The sequence below is a fragment of the Coregonus lavaretus genome (genome assembly GCF_964263955.1).
Source record: "Coregonus lavaretus genome assembly, chromosome: 19".
Lineage (NCBI taxonomy): Eukaryota > Metazoa > Chordata > Actinopteri > Salmoniformes > Salmonidae > Coregonus > Coregonus lavaretus.
In genome coordinates this window covers 7,936,920-7,958,664 of record NC_140006.1, presented here as the reverse complement: position 1 = coordinate 7,958,664, position 21,745 = coordinate 7,936,920, and the positions used below count along the sequence as shown (strand labels likewise).

General features: G+C 43.7%; 1 protein-coding gene across 3 annotated transcripts in view; it reads left to right on the top strand.

Moving 5' to 3' along the window:
• Positions 1 to 4,581: 4,581 nt before the first annotated feature.
• The window catches only part of cadm3 (cell adhesion molecule 3), a 70,853-nt gene continuing 53,689 nt past the window's right edge, over positions 4,582 to 21,745 (top strand). For all 3 annotated transcript variants that reach the window (XM_084182872.1, XM_084182871.1, XM_084182870.1), the window contains exons 1-2: positions 4,582 to 4,792; positions 6,891 to 7,074. In XM_084182872.1, coding sequence (XP_084038998.1) covers positions 6,981 to 7,074 — 94 coding nt within the window. In that variant the 5' untranslated portion in view covers positions 4,582 to 4,792; positions 6,891 to 6,980. The remainder of the gene's footprint in view (positions 4,793 to 6,890; positions 7,075 to 21,745) is intronic.

Below are 21,745 nucleotides of genomic sequence, written 5' to 3'. Positions count from 1 at the left end.
AAGGTGAGGTCAGTACAGGTGCATCAAAGCTGGGACAGAGAGACTGAAAAACAGCTTCCATCTCAAGGCCATCAGACTGTAAAATAGCCATTACTGGCCGGCCTCCACCCAGTACCCTGCCCTGAACTTAGTCACTGTCACTAGCCGGCTACCACCTGGTTACTCAACCCGGCACCTTAGAGGCTGCTGCCCTATGTACATAGACATGGAATCACTGGTCACTTTAATAATGTTTACATACTGTTTTACTCATTTCATATGTATATACTGTGTTCTAGTCAATGCCATCCTATTCAACTATTGCTGTATACAGTGCCTTCGGAAGTATTCAGACCCCTTGACTTTTTCCACATTTTGTTACGTTACAGCCTTATTCTAAAATTAATTAAATTGTTATTTTCCCCTCATCAATCTACACACAATACCCCATAATGACAAAGCAAAAACAGGTTTTTATAACATTTACATAAGTATTCAGACCCTTTACTCAGTACTTTGTTGAAGCACCTTTGGCAGCGATTACAGCATTGATTATTCTTGGGTATGACACTACAAGCTTGGCACACCTGTATTTGGCAAATTTCTCCCATTTTTCTATGCAGATCCTCTCAAGCTCTGTCAGGTTGGATGGGGAGCGTTGTTGGACAGCTATTTTCAGGTCTCTCTAGAGATGTTCGATCGGGTTCAAGTCCGGGCTCTGGCTGGGCCACTCAAGGACATTCAGAGACTTGTCCCGAAGCCACTCCTGCGTTGTCTTGGCTGTGTGCTTAGGGTTGTTGTCCTGTTGGAAGGTGAACCTTCAACCCAGTAAGAGGACCTGAGCGCTCTGGAACAGCTTTTCATCAAGGATCTCGCTGTACTTTGCTCTGTTCATCTTTGCCTCGATCCTGACTAGTCTCCCTGCCGCTGAAAAACATCCCAACAGCATGATGCTGCCACCACCATGCTTCACCGTAGGGATGGTGCCAGGTTTCCTCCAGACGTGACGCTTGGCATTCAGGCCAAAGAGTTTAATCTTGGTTTCTTCAGACCAGAGAAACTTGTGAGAGTCTTTTAGGTGCCTTTTGGCGAACTCCAAGCCAGCTGTCGTGCCTTTTACTGAGGAGTGGCTTCCGTCTGGCCACTCTACCATAAAGGCCTGATTGGTGGAGTGCTGCAGAGATGGTTGCCCTTCTGGAAGGTTCTCCCATCTCCACAGAGGAACTATGGAGCTCTCAGAGTGACCATCGGGCCCTTCTCCCCTGGTTGCTCAGTTTGGCTGGGCGGGCAGCTCTAGGAAGAGTCTTGGTGGTTCCAAGCTTCTTCCATTTCAGAATTGATGGAGGCCACTGTGTTCTTGGGGACCTTCAATGCTGCTGAACTTTTTTGGTACTCTTCCCCAGATCTGTGCCTCGACGCAATCCAGTCTCGGAGCTCTACGGACAATTCCTTCGACCTCATGGCTTGGTGTTTGCTCTGACATGCACTCTGGGACCTTATAGGCAGGTGTGTGCCTTTCCAAATCATGTTTAATCAATTGAAATTACCACAGGTGGTTTCCAATCAAGTTGTAGAAACATCTCAAGGATGATCAATGGAAACAGGATGCAACTGAGCTTAGCAAAGGGCCTGAATACTTATGTAAATAAGGTATTTCTTTTTTATTTGTATTTTAATTGCAAAAATGTCTAAACCTGTTTTCACTTTGTCATTATGGGATATTGTGTGTAGATTGATGAGGAATTTTTTTTTATTTAATCAATTTTAGAATAAGTCTGTATTGTAAAATATTTTGGAAGAAGTGAAAGGGTCTGAATTCTTTCCGAATGCACTGTACATACTCCGGGCTCCTACATTGCTCATCCTAATATTGATATATTTCTTAATTCCATTCTTTTACTTTTAGATTTGTGTTTATTGTTGTGAATTGTTAGATATTACTGCACTGTTGGAGTGAGGAAGACAAGCATTTCGCTACACCCGCAATAACATCTGCTAAATATGTGTATGCGACCAATACATTTAGGTCAAAAGTAGTGCACTACATAGTGAATATGGTGCTATTTGAGATGCATGCTCAGGTGCTAAATGTTCTAAATGTAATTTCCAATACTGCAGGCATTTTCAAATCTGGGCCTTGAAGACAGTTCCACTGCTGATTTCCATTCTTACCCTCTAATAAATGACTGGGAGGACTCTAGGTGCGTGCGATACTGTATTATAAAAGATGCTGGAACACTGTAATTGTATTCCTTCATTTTCTTTTTATCCATTCAAGCGTGGCCAATTGTAAGATTGTAAGAGCTGACATTTGTTCAGCCTTGGGCTATTTATAGGCCTAGATTGTCATGTTTTTGTATGAGAATGTATAGTTTCTTATTTTTCAATAGAAGCAAGAGTAGGCTACCTGACGCTCTTTAGATCTCAGAGAGCGCATGGTATAGAGAAAAACAGGTGACGTAAGGAAAGAGTAATGTATTCTATTCACCAAGCGAGATCGGGGTAAATCTCCATGATGACAGCATAATTTTATTGGATGCTTTTATCTGCTATTTACAAGTTATATTAATTGTTACAAATGCACTTAATATTATGTATTTTTTCAAATAATTACTCAGCGTAATTATGCATGAAATCAAAGATGTTCGCCTATCCCTCAGATGAAACGCACAGGGACTGATATCGCCATCTTGCGCTGCATAGTGATTCGGTTAGCGCGACCTCTACGGGTCTGTTCGTGAACAGCAGCCAAGTGGTCCTGATGCTGCGTGATGCTGCTGCAAGGATGCTTGATACGGTAGGGGTAAATATAAACCCCGTTTTCATTAGTTGATGTGACGCAGTCTCTGTGGCGCAATGGAATAGCGCGCTGGACTTCTAATCCAGAGGCTCCGGGTTCGAGTCCCGGCAGAGATGAGCTATATCAGGTGCCAGGCGGCTTTTTAGAAACATCAACCTAGCGAATGTATAAATTAGCAAAAAGCATACCTTTTATTTCACTACAACATTGTGTCCATACGAATGTGTATGTTGTCTCTCAATGTGGAGATAGGCAAAATAATATACTTTTTCTATAAAACGAAACATGCCATTCCCAGAACAGATGCGCTTTGTTTTCTCTAAGCCATTTATTATCAGTTATCATCGCAGCACCGCGATATCCTTTAGCAGTACTCGGGAATGTGTGCACAATGCATGGGACTCTCGGTACCGAGTGACTCCTCTCATCAGACACTTTCCCTTGGAAGACACTCAGACACCCGTCAGTCTTTCCATTCCCCCCCCCCCCTTATCCTTTCTTTCATGTGATCTGAATTCATTCACACATCTATCCATAAGTCATTCATGAGGAATATAGAATAGGCTATACCCTCTCTGACTGCCAGTAAGTGGAAAATTAAGATAATTTTAATTTATAGCAATAATGAGTGTCACATTATGCAACTACTTTTAATTATATAAGCCATATATTTTTTTTTTACCCCATCAAAAACACAAATTGAACGTTGGACTCATTGCACGTGCCTGTGTGCACATTTGTTTCAATTACACAAATTAAATATTCTAGTCCTAGGCCTACATTATCATCACAAAATAGCTCAAATGACATGTTGATACTGTATGTTGATTATGCAACTGGCGCTCATATAGGAATGCGCGCAATGTCAACTCTTAGCCTCATGCTTCTATTTTCAGCACCTGGAGCTTTCCTGCACTCACATGCCCCATCAGTGACTTTTTAGAGACACTATTATTTCAGTCCTCTCTAACAACTAATTAAAACGCCACATTTGAATTATAACGGGTGCATAAAATGCTGCAATGAGTAGGCATATGTGTCTCTATGTGTTGAATTTTAAGAGACATTACATTTGTAAAAACAATCCTGCTGCTACTACAGTTGTCCGTTTTGTGATCCCCTGCCTATCCCCCAGTTTGACATTGATTTCTTCCTGCCTCCTGTTTGTCGCCTATGGTAGTGATTTGGCTTTTTATGCCGCCATCCACCATGTTTTAACCCCATGCCTCCCCACACACACGAACTAATCCGCGTGCAAAACTAATCCTTAATCCCTTCGCGAGTTGAACCGCCCCCCTCCACTGAACACCCACCAGTAGTCTGCTGGGCCTGGCGCGTGGTGATTCAACTCAGACAGACCACGCCCAGCGCTGTCAGCCAAAAAGGCCCCCAACTCCAGTTCAAAAAGCAGAGTAAAACATTGATTCTTAAGTGTTAGGTCTAGGCCTACATCAGTTATCTATGGGGACTATGCCTACTACCACTTCTACCTATAGACTATTATGACTAAACTTTTATAATAAAAATAACTATAATAATAAGATAAAATATAAATTAAGAAATAACAATTCACATTTTTCTATAATAGGCTAAGAACAATAATATGAGATGACTGGGCATGCAGTCTATATGAATAGCCTATGAAATCTCAGTGTCTCTCTTTCTCTCCAAATATATCTCAATCTGTCTCTTATCTCCCAGGCAGTATGCGCTGGCCCTGTTATCCGAATGGTACGGGCCAAATCGTATTAAAATCCCCTCCCCCCTCACTCGCCACCCCTCCTCCCTCCTGTCTTTCAGACAGACTGTTTTTGCTGCAGTGAACGGTAACCGTGGAGAGAGGGAAAACGCAAGAAAAACAAGAAGCCGAAGAAGGAAGGAAAAAAGTCAATATAGACATATTCAGAGAGACCTCAGATCCAGCGCCAGCTATCCTGCATTACAAGGACCACTTCCAGACCAGAACCAACGGCGACAAATAGTGCAGGATCCGGACTCCAGAGGCGCATATCGGTGTGTATGCTGCTATGTCTGTCCCTAGGAATATTATTGTTGTTGGCTGTGTCCGGGCTGTAAACGAACGGGAGACACCTGTCACTGTTGTAAATACGATGCGTTCTTGTCCTGGAATGTTTCTGCTTGCGCCTCGCTCAGTAGCCTAGGTTACTGGCAGGTGGTGGAGGTAAACCGTTATCTTGACCCGGGAATAAAACGCTAGACGTGCTGTATAATTTAGTGCGAATATGCTTTTTGTTATTGGACTGTAGCTACGTTATGCCCCGCCGTCTCTCCCCTCCCTTTTCCGCACGGCTTTTAACACTGGTCGTGTGGCTACAACAGCGCGCTGTTTTCACCTTTATTTCCACGTTTATAGGCTACTAGGTGTCCCTCTGATTTCCTCCACACGTAGGCTAATTTTGTTTATTGGGAGAAAGGTGTCTCCTACCGGGGCTCCTTTCTAGATTCTACGCCGCATCCAGCATCATTGCAGGTGCCTTGTAGGCTATACCTATCTTTAGATTGGATTTATCCAACCCCTTATAGAGGGCTATTATTAGTGGTGATCCGCAATAATGTTATTACAGCCTACCGATCAGTTCTGTGGTTTTCTTGACACACTCCTCGAATGGTTCCAACAACAATAAACATCCAACCCCTCACCCCCCCCCATCCTATCCCCGCCCTATATTCGCCCGCCCGTCCCGCAGGCAACCTCTCTCTCGCCATGGCTCGCGCTGCCGCTGAACCGAACCGTGACAATGAAGGAGCATTTCGAGGATAGATCCTAGCCTTGCCTCGGCTGCCATGTAAGGCTATTTAAGAGTGTGCGTGTGAGAGCCTGAGGGTATGTATTATAGTGACACAATGTGCGCTACATCTGTGTCACGTGAAGCACAGACAGGCAATTCTCAGCGGGCGACAGGTGCAAGCATCTTGCTGCTCACTACTGCGTTTTGCTTGGCCAACAGGGGGATTTTATTTGGTTAATTTGTGTTATTTGTAGTTAACAATAGTTGTTTTGGTCGCAGAAAACATCCCACCTATACTGGGCAGTTTCTAGCATTTTGAGGGATGAAAGCGAGATTTGGTTGCCATGAGACTTACCTAGCAATCTAGAAAATGTTAGCTGACATGGGCTAATTGAGTGACTGTCAGTGACTGACACAACAAGAGACAAACTGCTGATGCACTACTAATTTTTGAAATTTCACGTTGTGTATTCTTCTATCCTAATTAACAGTAAGTTGAGACGCCGACTGACATTCAAAAAAATGCTGCTTATAAATGGTTCTCAAACTTTTTGGGGCCGGGGATCCCTTTTGTAATAGCAAATTCATCAGGGTCACCCTCATAATCAGAACATAACATAAGTGCGATAAAAATAGCCTAAAAGGAGTTCTCGGGCTCGGGGAAAGAACATTAAAAAGGCTCGCCTCTTGGCATTGTAGAGAAAATTTAGCAGTTTTCAAGCTAATTTCCTGCAATTCTACACATTTTGTCAAGGGGAAGAGAGGTTTTTTATTGTTGCAGCTTTAAAGCTAATATCCTGAAATTCAACACATTTTTCCATGTGGCAGAGAGAACACTTTGCTATTTTTATAGCTTAAATTACAGTGCATTTATGTAAAAAACACTGTGGAGTACTGTGGATACCAATATCCCTGTGAGACCAGGGGTAAGAACATAAATAGTAGATTCATAATATTACATATAATGTATTGTATTGTATTACACTTTAAACTTATTCTACGGATCCCTTGGCCAAAAGTCGTTTAAACGGTTTTTAGTCATATTTAAAAAAAATAGATCTGGCCGCGGACCCCTTGCAGTACCTCCGGACCCCACTTTGAGAACCCCTGATTTAGGGTAATGATAGCAGACACTGATTTTCCGCCTTTATTGATTTAGACAGTTGCCTTTTACGGCAGTAGGCTATAGGCTCGATCACTGCGTCACCACCCGGTACTTTATGACATAGGCAGATTGATAAAACCCATGGAGCAGTGCGTGAATAGCGATGTCCAAACGTTTATTCAGCACTGGCCAACCAATCAGAAAGCAAGCAATGAATCAAGAATGGCCTGGTCTTGTTTTATCTCCACTGCTGTAGGTAACACTCCGGTAACACTCCAGTTCTCCTCTGCCTACCCTCGTGAGGATTCAGTGAGACGAACAAACGGATCTGTGTGTCCAACCGACCATGGCATTCCCTTCTTACCCAGTCCCTGGTCTATGGACTCTGAGCTTATTGACACTACTGGGAGCCTCTGTTCAGAGCAACTTCATCGTTTTTGGTAAGCATCTCTCTCACCCCCCTCTACTCTCACCCTTCCTCCCACACTCCCCCTTCTTCCTCTCCACTATCTGATGCTCTTCCTGTTGACGTTTTATTTGTTACCGTGTGATTACAAGGGAGTCACTAAGCCATTAATAATAAGTGCATGGGGCACTTCCCCCCTCCCCCTGAACTCCAACTGAATTTCTGCTGTTGTTTTTGAAGAATGTGTGTGACTTACATGTGCACAAGCAGGCCTGTGCTATGCCTCTCTCTGTATCACACCCATATGTGCACATGCATAGGCTACACACACACATTATTATGTGGGGCCAATATGCTCATGATCATTAGAGACATTGAAAATTGATCATTGGGAGAGCCCTCAATGGATACAGTAGGCTACACACACACACACACACACACACACACACTGGTCTCAGTGGACACACAGACGCCTATCAATCATTAACTGTCTCTCAATGAAACAGCCTAAGATTTGGCAGAAAATCACCTTTTAAGTATTGATTTGTTCTAGCAATAATTGTTGACCGATGGGGGTCAAGACACAAGCAAGTAGTAATGTTATAGACTATATAACAGAGAGTAACTATCCCAGACTTACTATCAGACTCTATAAAACAAAACACTAGCCTATATTCTCTCATGCCCATGCGCTCACTCTTGCAGAACCCCACAAATTTGAACGCATGCAAACACTCGCACTAACTTTAACTATGTCAGCTGTTTTTGCTGTTTGTTGAATTATGCATAATTGTATTTTCTGTGCTTCTGCATATGAAATATGTGTGGAAGGGTTGTCAATGTGAGTCAATGGTCAGTGAGAAGCAGTAGCCTACTGCTGGGGGTAGGGATGATAAACAATCTTCTCCTGCTACTGAGATAAGGGGCCAGTCCCAAATGGCACCCTATTCCCTATATAGTACACTGCTTTTTACTAGGCCCCATAGGGATGCATCTGAGGTCAGTGTTGAGCACATGCTAATAAAATCATATCAAGGCCCGGTAAATAGAAATAAGGGTTGCAATTATCGAAAATAATCATCAAATTCAAGCATGTATGAGATGAGATAAAGTCCTGATTTCTGAAATTGAGAGGGTATAGACCTGATAATGATTGTGGTTCTTCATATGGAGCTTATTTAGTCAATCCAACACCGAGATTGCAATTTGCACCTGCAGTGCAAAGAGGACTTCTCGCATTCAGAAATATGTCACATTCGATTAGGGTTTGTATTGGTGGAGAATTGACCATGCAAGAACAACCAATGGAATCACTGAGCTTTGTTGTTTGTAGCTAAAAGCTGTTTTACAGTATTGTCGATCAACTGGGAGCCATTCAATCTAGGTTATCTGATCAGGTTTTTAAAGGAGCAATCTGCAATTGGTACATACATTTTTGGGACTTAAATTATTGATATACAACAACACATGGCTTAATGTTGTGTGTCCGACCTAGGCTATGACACAGCTGTGCAGCCTGGTAAGTGGTAGTCTGCGTTCCACATTGCCCATAGGGCCCTCGTCAAAAGTAGTGCACTATATAGGGGATAGGGTGCCATTTGGGACAGAGACCTAGATAGATGGATGGAGGGGGAGATGAAGGGGAGGGGGGTCAAATAATGGGTGATAATGGCCAGTGAATGGGGAGTTCATTTTAAAAGGCCCTGAACAGAAGGGCCAACTTAGCGTAAATAATGCAATGTTATGTATCAGAGAGGAAAAGTGATTATCTAGACAGATCAATGCACTGCAGATAAACCATCAGATGCACCAAGCCTGTCTGTCACTACAACATGCCTCAAAATCTATACTGCTGTTTTCAAGCTTTCAAAGCCGCCATGTTATGTCTGTCTCTTGCTTTCTTCCGCCCAGAAACAAAATGCACATTAATGATGTGTATTAGCAAAACAATACAGGAGAGAGCGTGCATATTGTATGTCAGCGCTCATTGAAACATTTGATGTGGAATGAAGAAACCCCCATATGAGCAGTATGTCAAAGCTAGGGAAAGGACAGCACTAACTGTTTGTCTGTGCTGTGCCCCCATACAGGGAGCCTCTAATTGCATACAATTTGACATATCCATTTTCCAAAGCTGGATGTGCAGTGGAGCAGCTCAGATGGAGTATCTCTCTGAAGGGTACATATTAGATCACTGTGATTGGGCAAGAATGAGTACCAAATGGCATCCCCTATGTAGTGCACTACTTTTGACCAGAACCCTATGGGTTTCCTTAAGGGCTCTGGTCAAAAGTAGTGCACCATATAGGGAATAGGGTGCCATTTGGGTTGCAGGCCCCTGGTTCTGTATGGCTAACCCAGTTACCTTAGGCCAGTGTGTCGTGTCCACACACACACACATTGTGGCCGCTGGGCCTCTAGCCTCTCGTCACTGACTGTGCCCCTTCTCTGCAGAGGCCAAATTACAGACCTCAGGGAATATTGTTTGCGTCCCAAATGGCACATTATTCCCTATGTAGGGCACTACTTTTGTCCAGGGCCCATAGGACCATCTGGGATCAGAGCCCATAGAGCAATATGTAGGGAACAGGGTGCCATTTGGGATGCAACCATTGTGTGGTCTCATAGAGAAGACCACAACACAACGTGGTTAATAGTTTATTTACCTCAGTGCATTCTATCTCGTGCGGCTCGGCAGTGGACCGCTGGATTGAGTGAGGCAGAGAGAGGCTGCACTCCAGCTGTGACCAATAATGAATAAAGATTAAAGGACGGCGTGGCGGGTGTAGACCAATCATTAATTTGGGTGAGATTTACAGACAGGAGAGAGGGAGGGAGAGAGGGATGGTCTCTGTGCTGTGCCAGCAGTTCACTTTAGTCTGCTCAGGTAATGAGGGATTGGGGCACTGGCAGCATAGAGGCCTGCTGAAAGAACCACTCACACTACCGATTTCCTGTGGGCTGTTTATTGTTGACTGGCTGACTGGCGCTGTCCCAAATGGCACCCTATTCCCTATATAGTGCACTACTTTTGACCAGGACAGATATAGGAAATAGGCTGCCATTTCAGATGCAGAACCTGGCTGACTGGTGTCCTGTGTGCTGTTTGTTCTTGACTGACTGACTGTTTTTGACTGACTGACTGGTTGCGTCCCAAATGGCACCATATTCTTTACATAGTGGGCCTTTGTCAAAAGTAGTGTACTATAAAGGGAATAGGGTGCCATTTGGGACTGTTACCTCGACAGTCATGAGTGGCTCAAGGGAGGATGGGAGGGAGGCTCTTGCCTGTTAACAATGCTGACTGATAAGCACAGACTCATTAACAAGCTGGAGTACAAGAAGCCTGAAGGAATTACTGGCTAGTGACTGTGACATTATTAAGAGGCCTAAGCTTCTACATTGCCCTCTAACTCTCTCTCTCTACTCTGGATGGGCCAGCCCAGGCCACTGGTTTAAAAACCTGGGACCGTATGTATCAAGCGTCTCAGAGTAGGAGTGCTGATCTAGGATCAGTTTTGCCCTTTTAGATCACAATGAATATGGTTATATAGGCAGGAAAGATCCAAAGTTGTTCTGCGTCCAGATTCTCCACCCGTCTCCCAAAGTGTGCACTTCCACACTATGCGTCATGGATTTAAAAGCATTGGATTGGCGTAATCATTGGCTAGAGGCAGTTTCCACCATTGTTGAATCCCATGACAGGAAGTAGTGTGCAAGTGCACACTTTCAGAGAACGGTGGAGAAAAGGGATGCAGTCCTACTGGATGGAGAGCTGCGGAGAGACAGAGAGGAAGAGAGGAATGAGAGAGAGGGAGACGAACAGACAGAGAGGGAGGGAGGGAGGGAGAGAGAGGTGGGGAGAGAGGGGGAGGGAGAGACGAACAAAGAGGAGGGAGAGAGAGAGAGAGACGGGGTGGGAGAGAGAGAGAGAAAGAGAGAGAGAGAGAGAGAGAGAGAGAGAGCGATACAGAGGCAGAGAGAACGAGAGCGGCTGGCTGGGCTGATTTTCCATTTGTTTCACCAGCTGATTAACTGACCTGTTACAGTTACAACACCTGTCTGTCTGTTCCCCTGATCAAATGGCACCCTCTATCCTATATAGTGCACTACCTTTGGCAAAAGTAGTGCACTATATAGGATAGAGGGTGCCATTTCGGACGCACACTTTGATTAGCACTCCTCTCTATTTGCACCAGATTCTTAGGCAACTGAAATACCCTAATTATCACTCATATCTCATTATCACGATGGCTAATTAATTACATGATGATGATTGATTAAGCTCCACGGAACACAACGACAATCAACAGACAGACGTATAGATAGTGAATCATTTCCATTGAGCCATACATAAGTATTCAGACTCTTTGCTATGAGACTTGAAATTGAGCTCAGGTGCGTCCTGTTTCCATTGATCATCCTTGAGATATTTCTACAACTTGATTGGAGACCACCTGTGCTAAATTCAATTGATTGGACATGATTTGGAAAGGCACACACCTGTTTATATAAGGTCCCACAGTTGCCAGTGCATGTCAGAGCAAAAACCAAGCCATGAGGTCGAAGGAATTGTCCGTAGAGCTTCGAGACAGGATTGTGTCGGGCACAGATCTGTGGAAGGGTACCAAAACATTTCTGCAGCATTGAAGGTCCCCAAGAACACAGTGGCCTCCATCATTCTTAAACAGAAGAGGTTTGGAACCACCGAGACTCTTCCTAGAGCTGGCCGCACGGCCAAACTGAGCAATCAGGGGAGAAGGGCGTTGGTCAGGTAGGTGACCAAGAACCCGATGGTCACTCTGACAGAGTTCCTCTGTGGACCTTCCAGAAGGACAAGCATCTCTGCAGCACTCCACCAATCAGGCCTTTATGGTAGAGTGGCCAGACGAAAGCCACTCTTCAGTAAAAGGCACATGATAGCCTGCTTGGAGTTTGCCAAAAGGCACCTAAAGGACTCTCAGACCATGAGAAACAAGATTCTCTGGTCTGATGAAACCAAGAAGATGAGAGAGGCCTGTAAAAAGATGAGAGAGGCCTGTAATTTTCATCATAGGTACACGTCAACTATGACAGACAAATTGAGAAAAAAAATTCCAGAAAATCACATTGTAGGATTTTTAATGAATTTATTTGCAAATTATGGTGGAAAATAAGTATTTGGTCACCTACAAACAAGCAAGATTTCTGGCTCTCACAGACCTGTAACTTCTTCTTTAAGATGCTCCTCTGTCCTCCACTCGTTACCTGTATTAATGGCACCTGTTTGAACTTGTTATCAGTATAAAAGACACCTGTCCACAACCTCAAACAGTCACACTCCAAACTCCACTATGGCCAAGACCAAAGAGCTGTCAAAGGACACCAGAAACAAAATTGTAGACCTGCACCAGGCTGGAAAGACTGAATCTGCAATAGGTAAGCAGCTTGGTTTGAAGAAATCAACTGTGGGAGCAATTATTAGGAAATGGAAGACATACAAGACCACTGATAATCTCCCTCGATCTGGGGCTCCACGCAAGATCTCACCCCGTGGGGTCAAAATGATCACAAGAACGGTGAGCAAAAATCCCAGAACCACACGGGGGGACCTAGTGAATGACCTGCAGAGAGCTGGGACCAAAGTAACAAAGCCTACCATCAGTAACACACTACGCCGCCAGGGACTCAAATCCTGCAGTGCCAGACGTGTCCCCCTGCTTAAGCCAGTACATGTCCAGGCCCGTCTGAAGTTTGCTAGAGTGCATTTGGATGATCCAGAAGAGGATTGGGAGAATGTCAGATGAAACCAAAATATAATAATATGCCATTTAGCAGACGCTTTTATCCAAAGCGACTTACAGTCATGCGTGCATACATTTTTGTGTATGGGTGGTCCCGGGGATCGAACCCACTACCTTGGCGTTACAAGCGCCGTGCTCTACCAGCTGAGCTACAGAGGACAAAAACTCAACTCGTCGTGTTTGGAGGACAAAGAATGCTGAGTTGCATCCAAAGAACACCATACCTACTGTGAAGCATGGGGGTGGAAACATCATGCTTTGGGGCTGTTTTTCTGCAAAGGGACCAGGACGACTGATCCGTGTAAAGGAAAGAATGAATGGGGCCATGTATCGTGAGATTTTGAGTGAAAACCTCCTTCCATCAGCAAGGGCATTGAAGATGAAACGTGGCTGGGTCTTTCAGCATGACAATGATCCCAAACACACCGCCCGGGCAACGAAGGAGTGGCTTCGTAAGAAGCATTTCAAGGTCCTGGAGTGGCCTAGCCAGTCTCCAGATCTCAACCCCATAGAAAATCATTGGAGGGAGTTGAAAGTCCGTGTTGCCCAGCGACAGCCCCAAAACATCACTGCTCTAGAGGAGATCTGCATGGAGGAATGGGCCAAAATACCAGCAACAGTGTGTGAAAACCTCGTGAAGACTTACAGAAAACGTTTGACCTGTGTCATTGCCAACAAAGGGTATATAACAAAGTATTGAGAAACTTTTGTTATTGACCAAATACTTATTTTCCACCATAATTTGCAAATAAATTCATTAAAAATCCTACAATGTGATTTTCTGGAAAAAAAATTCTAATTTTGTCTGTCATAGTTGACGTGTACCTATGATGAAAATTACAGGCCTCTCTCAACTTTTTAAGTGGGAGAACTTGCACAATTGGTGGCTGACTAAATACTTTTTTTCCCCACTGTAGTGCCTATAGGGTCCTAGTGAAACGTAGTGCACAATGTAGGGAATAGGGTGCCATTTGCGACGCATCCAGAGTATTATCATCTCCATATCTGCATCCCAAATGTCACCCTAATTCCTATATAGTGCACTACTTTTGACCAGATCCCTATTGGCCTTTTCAAAAGTAGTGCACTATGTAGGGAATAGGGTGTCATTTGGGATGCGGGATGCAACCAGAGTGTTATCATCATCTCCATATTTCCAGCTCTGACTCTGACTTGTTAGTATCTGACACATACGCAAGTCAACCTGGTAGGTGAGACTCACAACCATGCACAGCACTGGGGCCTGGTGTGATAATAGTTAAACGGTGATAAGATGAACCCAAATGACATGCACTTGCTTCAATAACATCTGATCTGAGAGGCATCAGTAGTTCTCAGTTCTAAACAAGAAGATCCCATTAGACCTCATCAATCCAAGTCAGATCCCATCAATCCAGACCAACTCAGTCTATCACTGTGTCGTGACGTGACTTACTTTAATGTATGACTATTATTTATGGAATCACCTAACTTTGTTTAATTGTCACTCGATTAAATTAATAATGTAACAGTTAACTCATTAGGAATTTGGGGCACCATGGAAGAAGTTGTTTAACGAGTTACCATCTCCCGAGTTAAACTCTTAGAAGATATACATGTTATATATATCGATAACAGTCACTTATTAAATGATTACCTTTTATCAGTCTCATTCTGAACGTCGCATAATCCTTGAACCTGCAAGAACCCTAACCTTATTGATGAATCAGCAATACACAAATTGGCTTAATTATTTATATAGTAACTTACTAAATAATAACACAATACAAACACACATAGGTTATTGATTACTAACATAATACAATGAAAACAGGTCCCTAGTTGACTAACGATAGCATGCATGCTTGGGTAGTGGAGGGGTCAGAATGGAAGGGAGAGACAGAGATTCAAACTATCGTAGTTACTTTGGAGACTATGCTCACAGTAATCATAATACTTATGCACCCTAATAACGCTCATTAGGATTAGAAATGCACATGTATTTACGTGTTGCTGTCCTCGATAGTTGAGTTGATGATGTAGGACTCTGGTTTGCCCACCAGAGATCTCAATGTCCTTGGTAGAGTTTCTGGTCGTAGTAGTGGTTAAACTACATACTTCAGATGTACCAGCGGTTGTCTGGGAGGGATTGTCCCCTCCTCTCGTGTCTTTAGTGAAAGTTCTCTCGACGACTATACATGTCAGCTGCACACTGAAATGATAAGGTCTAGTGCATTGTCTTCTTCTTCACCTCGTGTAGAGGTTGAGAGTTTCAGAGTTTCTCCATTTCAAATGTGTGGACTAACGTCTCACGTTTTCTGGGCTTCCTGGTCTGGTAGAAATTCAACCATTTGCAACTTTTAGCTCACGCTTCACGCCTGCTGATCTAAAGGTTGATTTGTTTTTCAAGGCTTTTTATGCACTCGGGGTAAAAGGGGCGTTCCATCATGTTTGTGCTCATCTGGGCGTGGCCACTGACTGAGAACAAATCAGTATGGAAAACAATCATCTCATCTAGAATGCTAAAATCACATTGTTATCTTCACAAAAATATTATTATACTTAATCATTCGTTTCATACAACAAATAGATGCAAACCTCATAACTGGGAAGTGTACACCCCCAGAGATACAGTTATGTTGTTCCACCGTCTTTAATGACATCACAACATAGTAACGAATTTGACATGATTGTTCTTTAAGTCCCCACCAACCATTTCCCACATACTTTTAAGTAGGAATGTTGTTTCATTATCCACTTTTGGATGATGGAGTTTTAGCGGGAAGACTTCCTTTGTTAACAAAGGGGTCCTTTCTCCCAATACTTCATGGCAAGGAAGAGATAGTCTCTGCAAGGAATTTACAACCGGTCATAAAACTGGCCCCCAGGAAAGGGGGTGTTCAAACCTTTGCCTAGCAGGAATCTTTGATCCTCAGCCAATGAGGGCAAGACATGACAACTGATTACATCACAATAAATCAATCTTACTACAACATCACAATAACAAGAACGAGCAATAACGTTGAGCACTCTCAGAATTTCTTCTCAGGTGTGAGGGAGGGAGGGCCATGGCCTTTTCTCAGTTAGATTTGCTCAACTCCGGCGTCCTCTCTCCTCTGTCCTCTCTCTATCACTTTTCAGGAGAAGACCCAGATGTAGACAGTGTCGAAGTAACAAAAGTTTATTACAAAAACAGGGGTCAGGCAAACGACAGGTCAAGGGCAGGCAGAGGTCAGTAATCCAGATCAGAGTCTAAAAGGTACAGAACGGCAGGCAGTCTCAGGGTCAGGGCAGGCAGAATTGTCAAAACCGGGAAAACTAGAAAACAGGAACTTGAAAAAGACAGGAGCAAGGGGAAAACCACTGGTAGGCTTGACGAAACAAAACGAACTGGCAACAGACAAACAGAGAACACAGGTACACTGGGGAAAATGGGCGACACCTGCAGGGGGGTGTAGAGAATCACAAAGACAGGTGAAACAAATCAGGGTGTGACACACTCGCCTCCTTTTGAAAAAGGTCAAAGATAATCGAGGAGAGGCGGCGAGGAGAGTGAATGTGGACAAAAATGTGCTTGGATGAAATGAGAACCTCCTTCTCCACTCGTTCGTTGTTTACAAGGGTGGATCCTGAAATAAATGTGTAAAGTGATCAAAACAAATTAAGTTCGTTGCGCAATACATTTTATAGATACAGTTGAAGTCGGAAGTTTACATACACCTTAGCCAAATACATTTAAACTCAGTTTTTCACAATTCCTGACATTTAATCCTAGTAACAATTCCCTGTTTTAGGTCAGTTAGGATCACCACTTTATTTTAAGGATGTGAAATGTCAGAATAATAGTAGAGAGAATGATTTATTTCAGCTTTTATTTATTTCATCACATTCCCAGTGGGTCAGAAGTTTACATACACTCAATTAGTATTTGGCAGCATTGCCTTGAAATTGTTTAACTTGGGTCAAACGTTTCGGGTAGCCTTCCACAAGCTTCCCACAATAAGTTTGGTGAATTTTGGCCCATTCCTCCTGACAGAGCTGGTGTAACTGAGTCAGGTTTGTAGGCCTCCTTGCTCGCACACGCTTTTTCAGTTCTGCCCACAAATTTTCTATAGGATTGAGGACAGGGCTTTGTGATGGCCACTCCAATACCTTGACTTTGTTGTCCTTAAGCCATTTTGCCACAACTTTGGAAGTATGCTTGGGGTCATTGTCCATTTGGAAGACCCATTTGCGACCAAGCTTTAACTTCCTGACTGATGTCTTGAGATGTTGCTTCATCATGATGCCATCTATTTTGTGAAGTGCACCAGTCCCTCCTGCAGCAAAGCACCACCACAGCATGATGCTGCCACCCCTATGCTTCACGGTTGGGATGGTGTTCTTCGGCTTGCAAGCATCCCCCTTCCTCCTCCAAACATAACGATGGTCATTATGGCCAAAAAGTTCTATTTTTGTTTCATCAGTCCAGAGGACATTTCTCCAAAAAGTACGATCTTTGTCCCCATGTGCAGTTGCAAACTGTAGTCTGGCTTTTCTATGGAGCAGTGGCTTCTTCCTTGCTGAGCGGCCTTTCAGGTTATGTCGATATAGGACTTGTTTTACTTTGGATATAGAGACTTTTGTACCTGTTTCCTCCAGCATCTTCACAAGGTCCTTTGCTGTTGTTCCGGGACTGATTTTCACTTTTCGCACCAAAGTACGTTCATCTCTAGGAGACAGAACGCGTCTCCTTCCTTAGCGGTATGACGGCTGCGTGGTCCCATGGTGTTTATACTTGCGTACTATTGTTTGTACAGATGAACGTGGTACCTTCAGGCGGTTGGAAATTGCTCCCAAGGATGAACCAGACTTGTGGAGGTCTCCAATTATTTTTCTGAGGTCTTGGCTGATTTCTTTTGATTTTCCCATGATGTCAAGCAAAGAGGCACTGAGTTTGAAGGTAGGCCTTGAAATACATCCACAGTTACACCTCCAATTGACTCAAATGATGTCAATTAGCCTATCAGAAGCTTCTAAAGCCATGACATCATTTTCTGGAATTTTCCAAGCTGTTTAAAGGCACAGTCAACTTAGTGTATATACACTTCTGACCCACTGGAATTGTGATACAGTGAATTATAAGTGAAATAATCTGTCTGTAAACAATTGTTGGAAAAATTACTTGTGTCATGCCAAAAGTATAGTTTGTTAACAAGAAAGTTGTGGAGTGGTTGAAAAACGAGTTTTAATGACTCCAACCTAAGTGTATGTAAACTTCCGACTTCAACTGTAAAAGGATAAGTAGCATATAGTTTTTAAATGTTTGCATGATTTTCTCCTCCGACAATGCAACAGCTGATTCAAAGGGGGTGTGGCAGATATCAAACCTCTTCCGCGGTAGAATACACTTGTGCTTCCTCGCCAAAAGGAGGCTATCGTGAAAGGGAGGACCGTCTTCCACTTGCCTACTAATGGGTTGACACACCTCTAGACCACTTATCAGTTTCTGGGTCACGGAGGACAGAGGATGGACTTTTGCCCAAATGAGAAAAGGCCCATTCCAATCTTTGGGAGGGAGAAAATCGAGCCGAGTTAGCAGAACTGTCAGCTGTGAGCTGGCTGACCGTTCAGTAAGGCATTTTGATGAAGGAAACACTGGGGCTGGGAATTAATCAGTGGCTCTTTTGGAACACCAGCGTCATTGTGCAGCAGGCTGGATGCTATGCTGCAATGTTTCCTTTGATTGTGCCATTGCGGTGCAGAGGAATTCTCTTATGGCTTTTTAAAATTGATTGCTCTGGGGCTTAAATCACCAACGTGTCCTGTCGTTGAAGCATGGCTGGAAGGAACCAGGAAGGAACTCCAGAGATGTGTCTTTTAAACCCATCACTGTAGGTGCGGCTGACTCTGAAATGGTCAACAGTAGTGCACTATATAGGGAATAGGGTGCCATATGGGATACATACTTCATCTGAACCAATCATGGTGTGTGGTTCCATGTCTTTAGATGGCTGTATTGTGGACCACAACACAGTGTTTATATTGATTAAAGCATTTCTCTGTTAGTGCAGGGTTCCCCTGAGTGTGTCCTCTGTCCAATGAATGATTGGCTGTGTTGTTGTTTACCACGGTTTGTTGTGCTGTTCTGATGAAAGCATCGTTGTATGGGGTAACTCACTCATGAATGTGCTTTTCTGATGAGGATATCAATGTGTGGTTTAACTTGTCAATATGCCTTTTTAAACTCTAAAAGTCTAGGGGGGGGGGGGGGGGTTGTTTTAAGATGGTCATACCATGGATCATTAACCTATTTGATTTAGAATTTTAGGATCCCTGTATGTATATAAAAAAACAAACATATATATTGAATTTGGCCTTTACTACTATAGTCCATAGAAACACATTGAATAACAAATTCATAAATGGCAAAAAAATACAGTGAAAATGTTTTATCATAAGGAATAAGGTTTTAAAGTGTCTGTCCTATATCTAGGAGATACAAGAAAGTTCAGGAAATATTTTAGTTTTTTGGACACATATTTAACCCCTTTTTTTTGTTGGCACAAATCAAATCTTATTTGTCACATACACGTGTTTAGCAGATGTTATTGCGGGTGTAGCGAAATGCTTGTGCTTCTAGCTCTGACAGTGCAGTAATATCTAACAGGTAATATCTAACAATTTCACAACATATGCCCAATACACACAAATCTAAGTAAGGAATGGAATTAAGAATATATACATATATGGACAAGCAATGACAGAGCGGCATGGACTAAGATACAGTAGAATATTATAGAATACAGTATATACATTTGAGATGAGTAGGATATGTAAACATTATTACAGTGACTAGGGTTCCATTTCTTAAAGTGGCCAGTGATTTCAATAGGCAGCAGCAGCCTCTAATGTGCTAGTGATGGCTATTTAACAGTCGAATGGCCTTGAGATAGAAGCTGTTTTTCAGTCTCTCGGTTCAGCTTTGATGCACCTGTACTGACCTCGCCTTCTGGATGATAGTGGGGTGAACAGGCAGTGGCTCAGGTGGTTGATGTCCTTGATGATCTTTTTGGCCTTCCTGTGACATTGGGTGCTGTAGGTGTCCTGGAGGGCGGGTAGTTTGCCCCCAGTAATGCGTTCGGCAGCCTGCACCACCCTCTGGAGAGCTCTACGGTTGCGGGTGGTGCAGTTGCCGTACTAGGCGGTGATACAGCCCGACAGGATGCTCTCAATTGTGCATCTGTAAAGGTTTGTGAGGGTTTTAGGTGCCAAGCCAAATTTCTTCAGCCTCCTGAGGTTGAAGAGGCTCTGTTGCGCCTTCTTCACCACATTGTCTGTGTGGGTGGACCATTTAAGTTTGTCAGTGATGTGTACGCCAAGGAACTTGAAGCTTTCCACCTTCTCCACTGCGGTCCCGTCGATGTGGATAGGGGGGTGCACCCTCTGCTGTTTTTTGAAGTCCACGATCATCTCCTTTGTTTTGTTGATGTTGAGTGAGAGGTTATTTTCCTGGCAGGGTACTATGGTGTTGAATGCTGAGCTATAGCCAATGAACATCATTCTTACATAGGTATTCCTCTTGTCCAGATGGGATAGGGCAGTGTGCAGTGTGATGGCGATTGCGTTGTCTGTGGATCTATTGGGGCGGTAAGCAAATTGAAGTGGGTCTAGGGTGACAGGTAAGGTAGAGGTGATATGATCCTTGGCTAGTCCCTCAAAGCACTTCATGATGACAGAGATGAGTGCTACGGGGCGATAGTCATTTAGTTCAGTTACCTTTGCTTTCTTGGGTAAAGGAACAATGGTGACCATTTTGAAGCATGTGGGGACAGCAGACTGGGATAGGGAGAGATTGAATATGTCCTTAAACACACCAGCCAGCTGGTCTGCGCATGCTCTGAGGACGCGGCGAGGAATGCCGTCTGGGCCGGCAGCCTTGCGGGGGTTAACATGCTTAAATGTCTTACTCACGTCGGCCACAGAGAAGGAGAGCCCACAGTCCTTGGTAGTGGGCCGCGTCGGTGGCACTGTGTTATCCTCAAAGCAGGCGAAGAATGTGTTTAGCTTGTCTGGAAGCGAGACGTCAGTGTTTTCCTTTTGTAGTCCGTGATTGTCTGTAGACCCTGCCACATATGTCTCGTGTCTGAGCCGTTGAATTGCAACTCCACTTTGTCTCTATACTGATGTTTTGCCAGTTTAATTGCCTTGTGGAGTGAGTAGCTACACTGTTTGTATTCTGCCATATTCCCAGTCACCTTGCCATTGTTAAATGCAGTGGTTCGACCTTTTAGTTTTGCGCGAATGCTGCCATCTATCCACGGGTTCTGGTTAGGGTAGGTTTTAATGGTCACAGTGGGCACAACATCTCCTATACACTTTCCGATAAACTCAGTCACCGTTTCAGTGTATTCGTCTAAATTATTTTCGCAAGCTACCCGGAACATATCCCAGTCCGCGTGATCAAAACAGTCTTAAAGCGTTGCTTCCGATTGGTCAGACCAGCGTTGAATAGTCTTTACCACGGGTACTTCCTGTTTGAGTTTCTGCCTATAGGAAGGGAGGAGCAAAATGGAGTCGTGGTCAGATTTGCCGAAAGGAGGGCGGGGGAGGGCCTTATAACCATCCCGCAAGTTCGTATAGCAATGGTCGAGGATTTTAGCAGCCTGTGTACAACAGTCGATATGTTGATAGAACTACGGCAGCCTAGTCCTCAAATTTGCTTTGTTAAAATCCCTGGCTACAATAAATGCAGCCTCAGGATATGTGGTTTTCAGTTTGCATAAAGTCCAGTGAAGTTCTTTGAGGGCCGTCGTGGTATCGGCTTGAGGGGGGATATACACGGCCATGACTATAACTGAAGAAAATTATCTTGGGAGATAATACGGTCGGCATTTGATTGTGAGGTATTCTAGGTCGGGTAAACAAAAGGACTTGAGTTCCTGTATGTTACTGCAATTACAC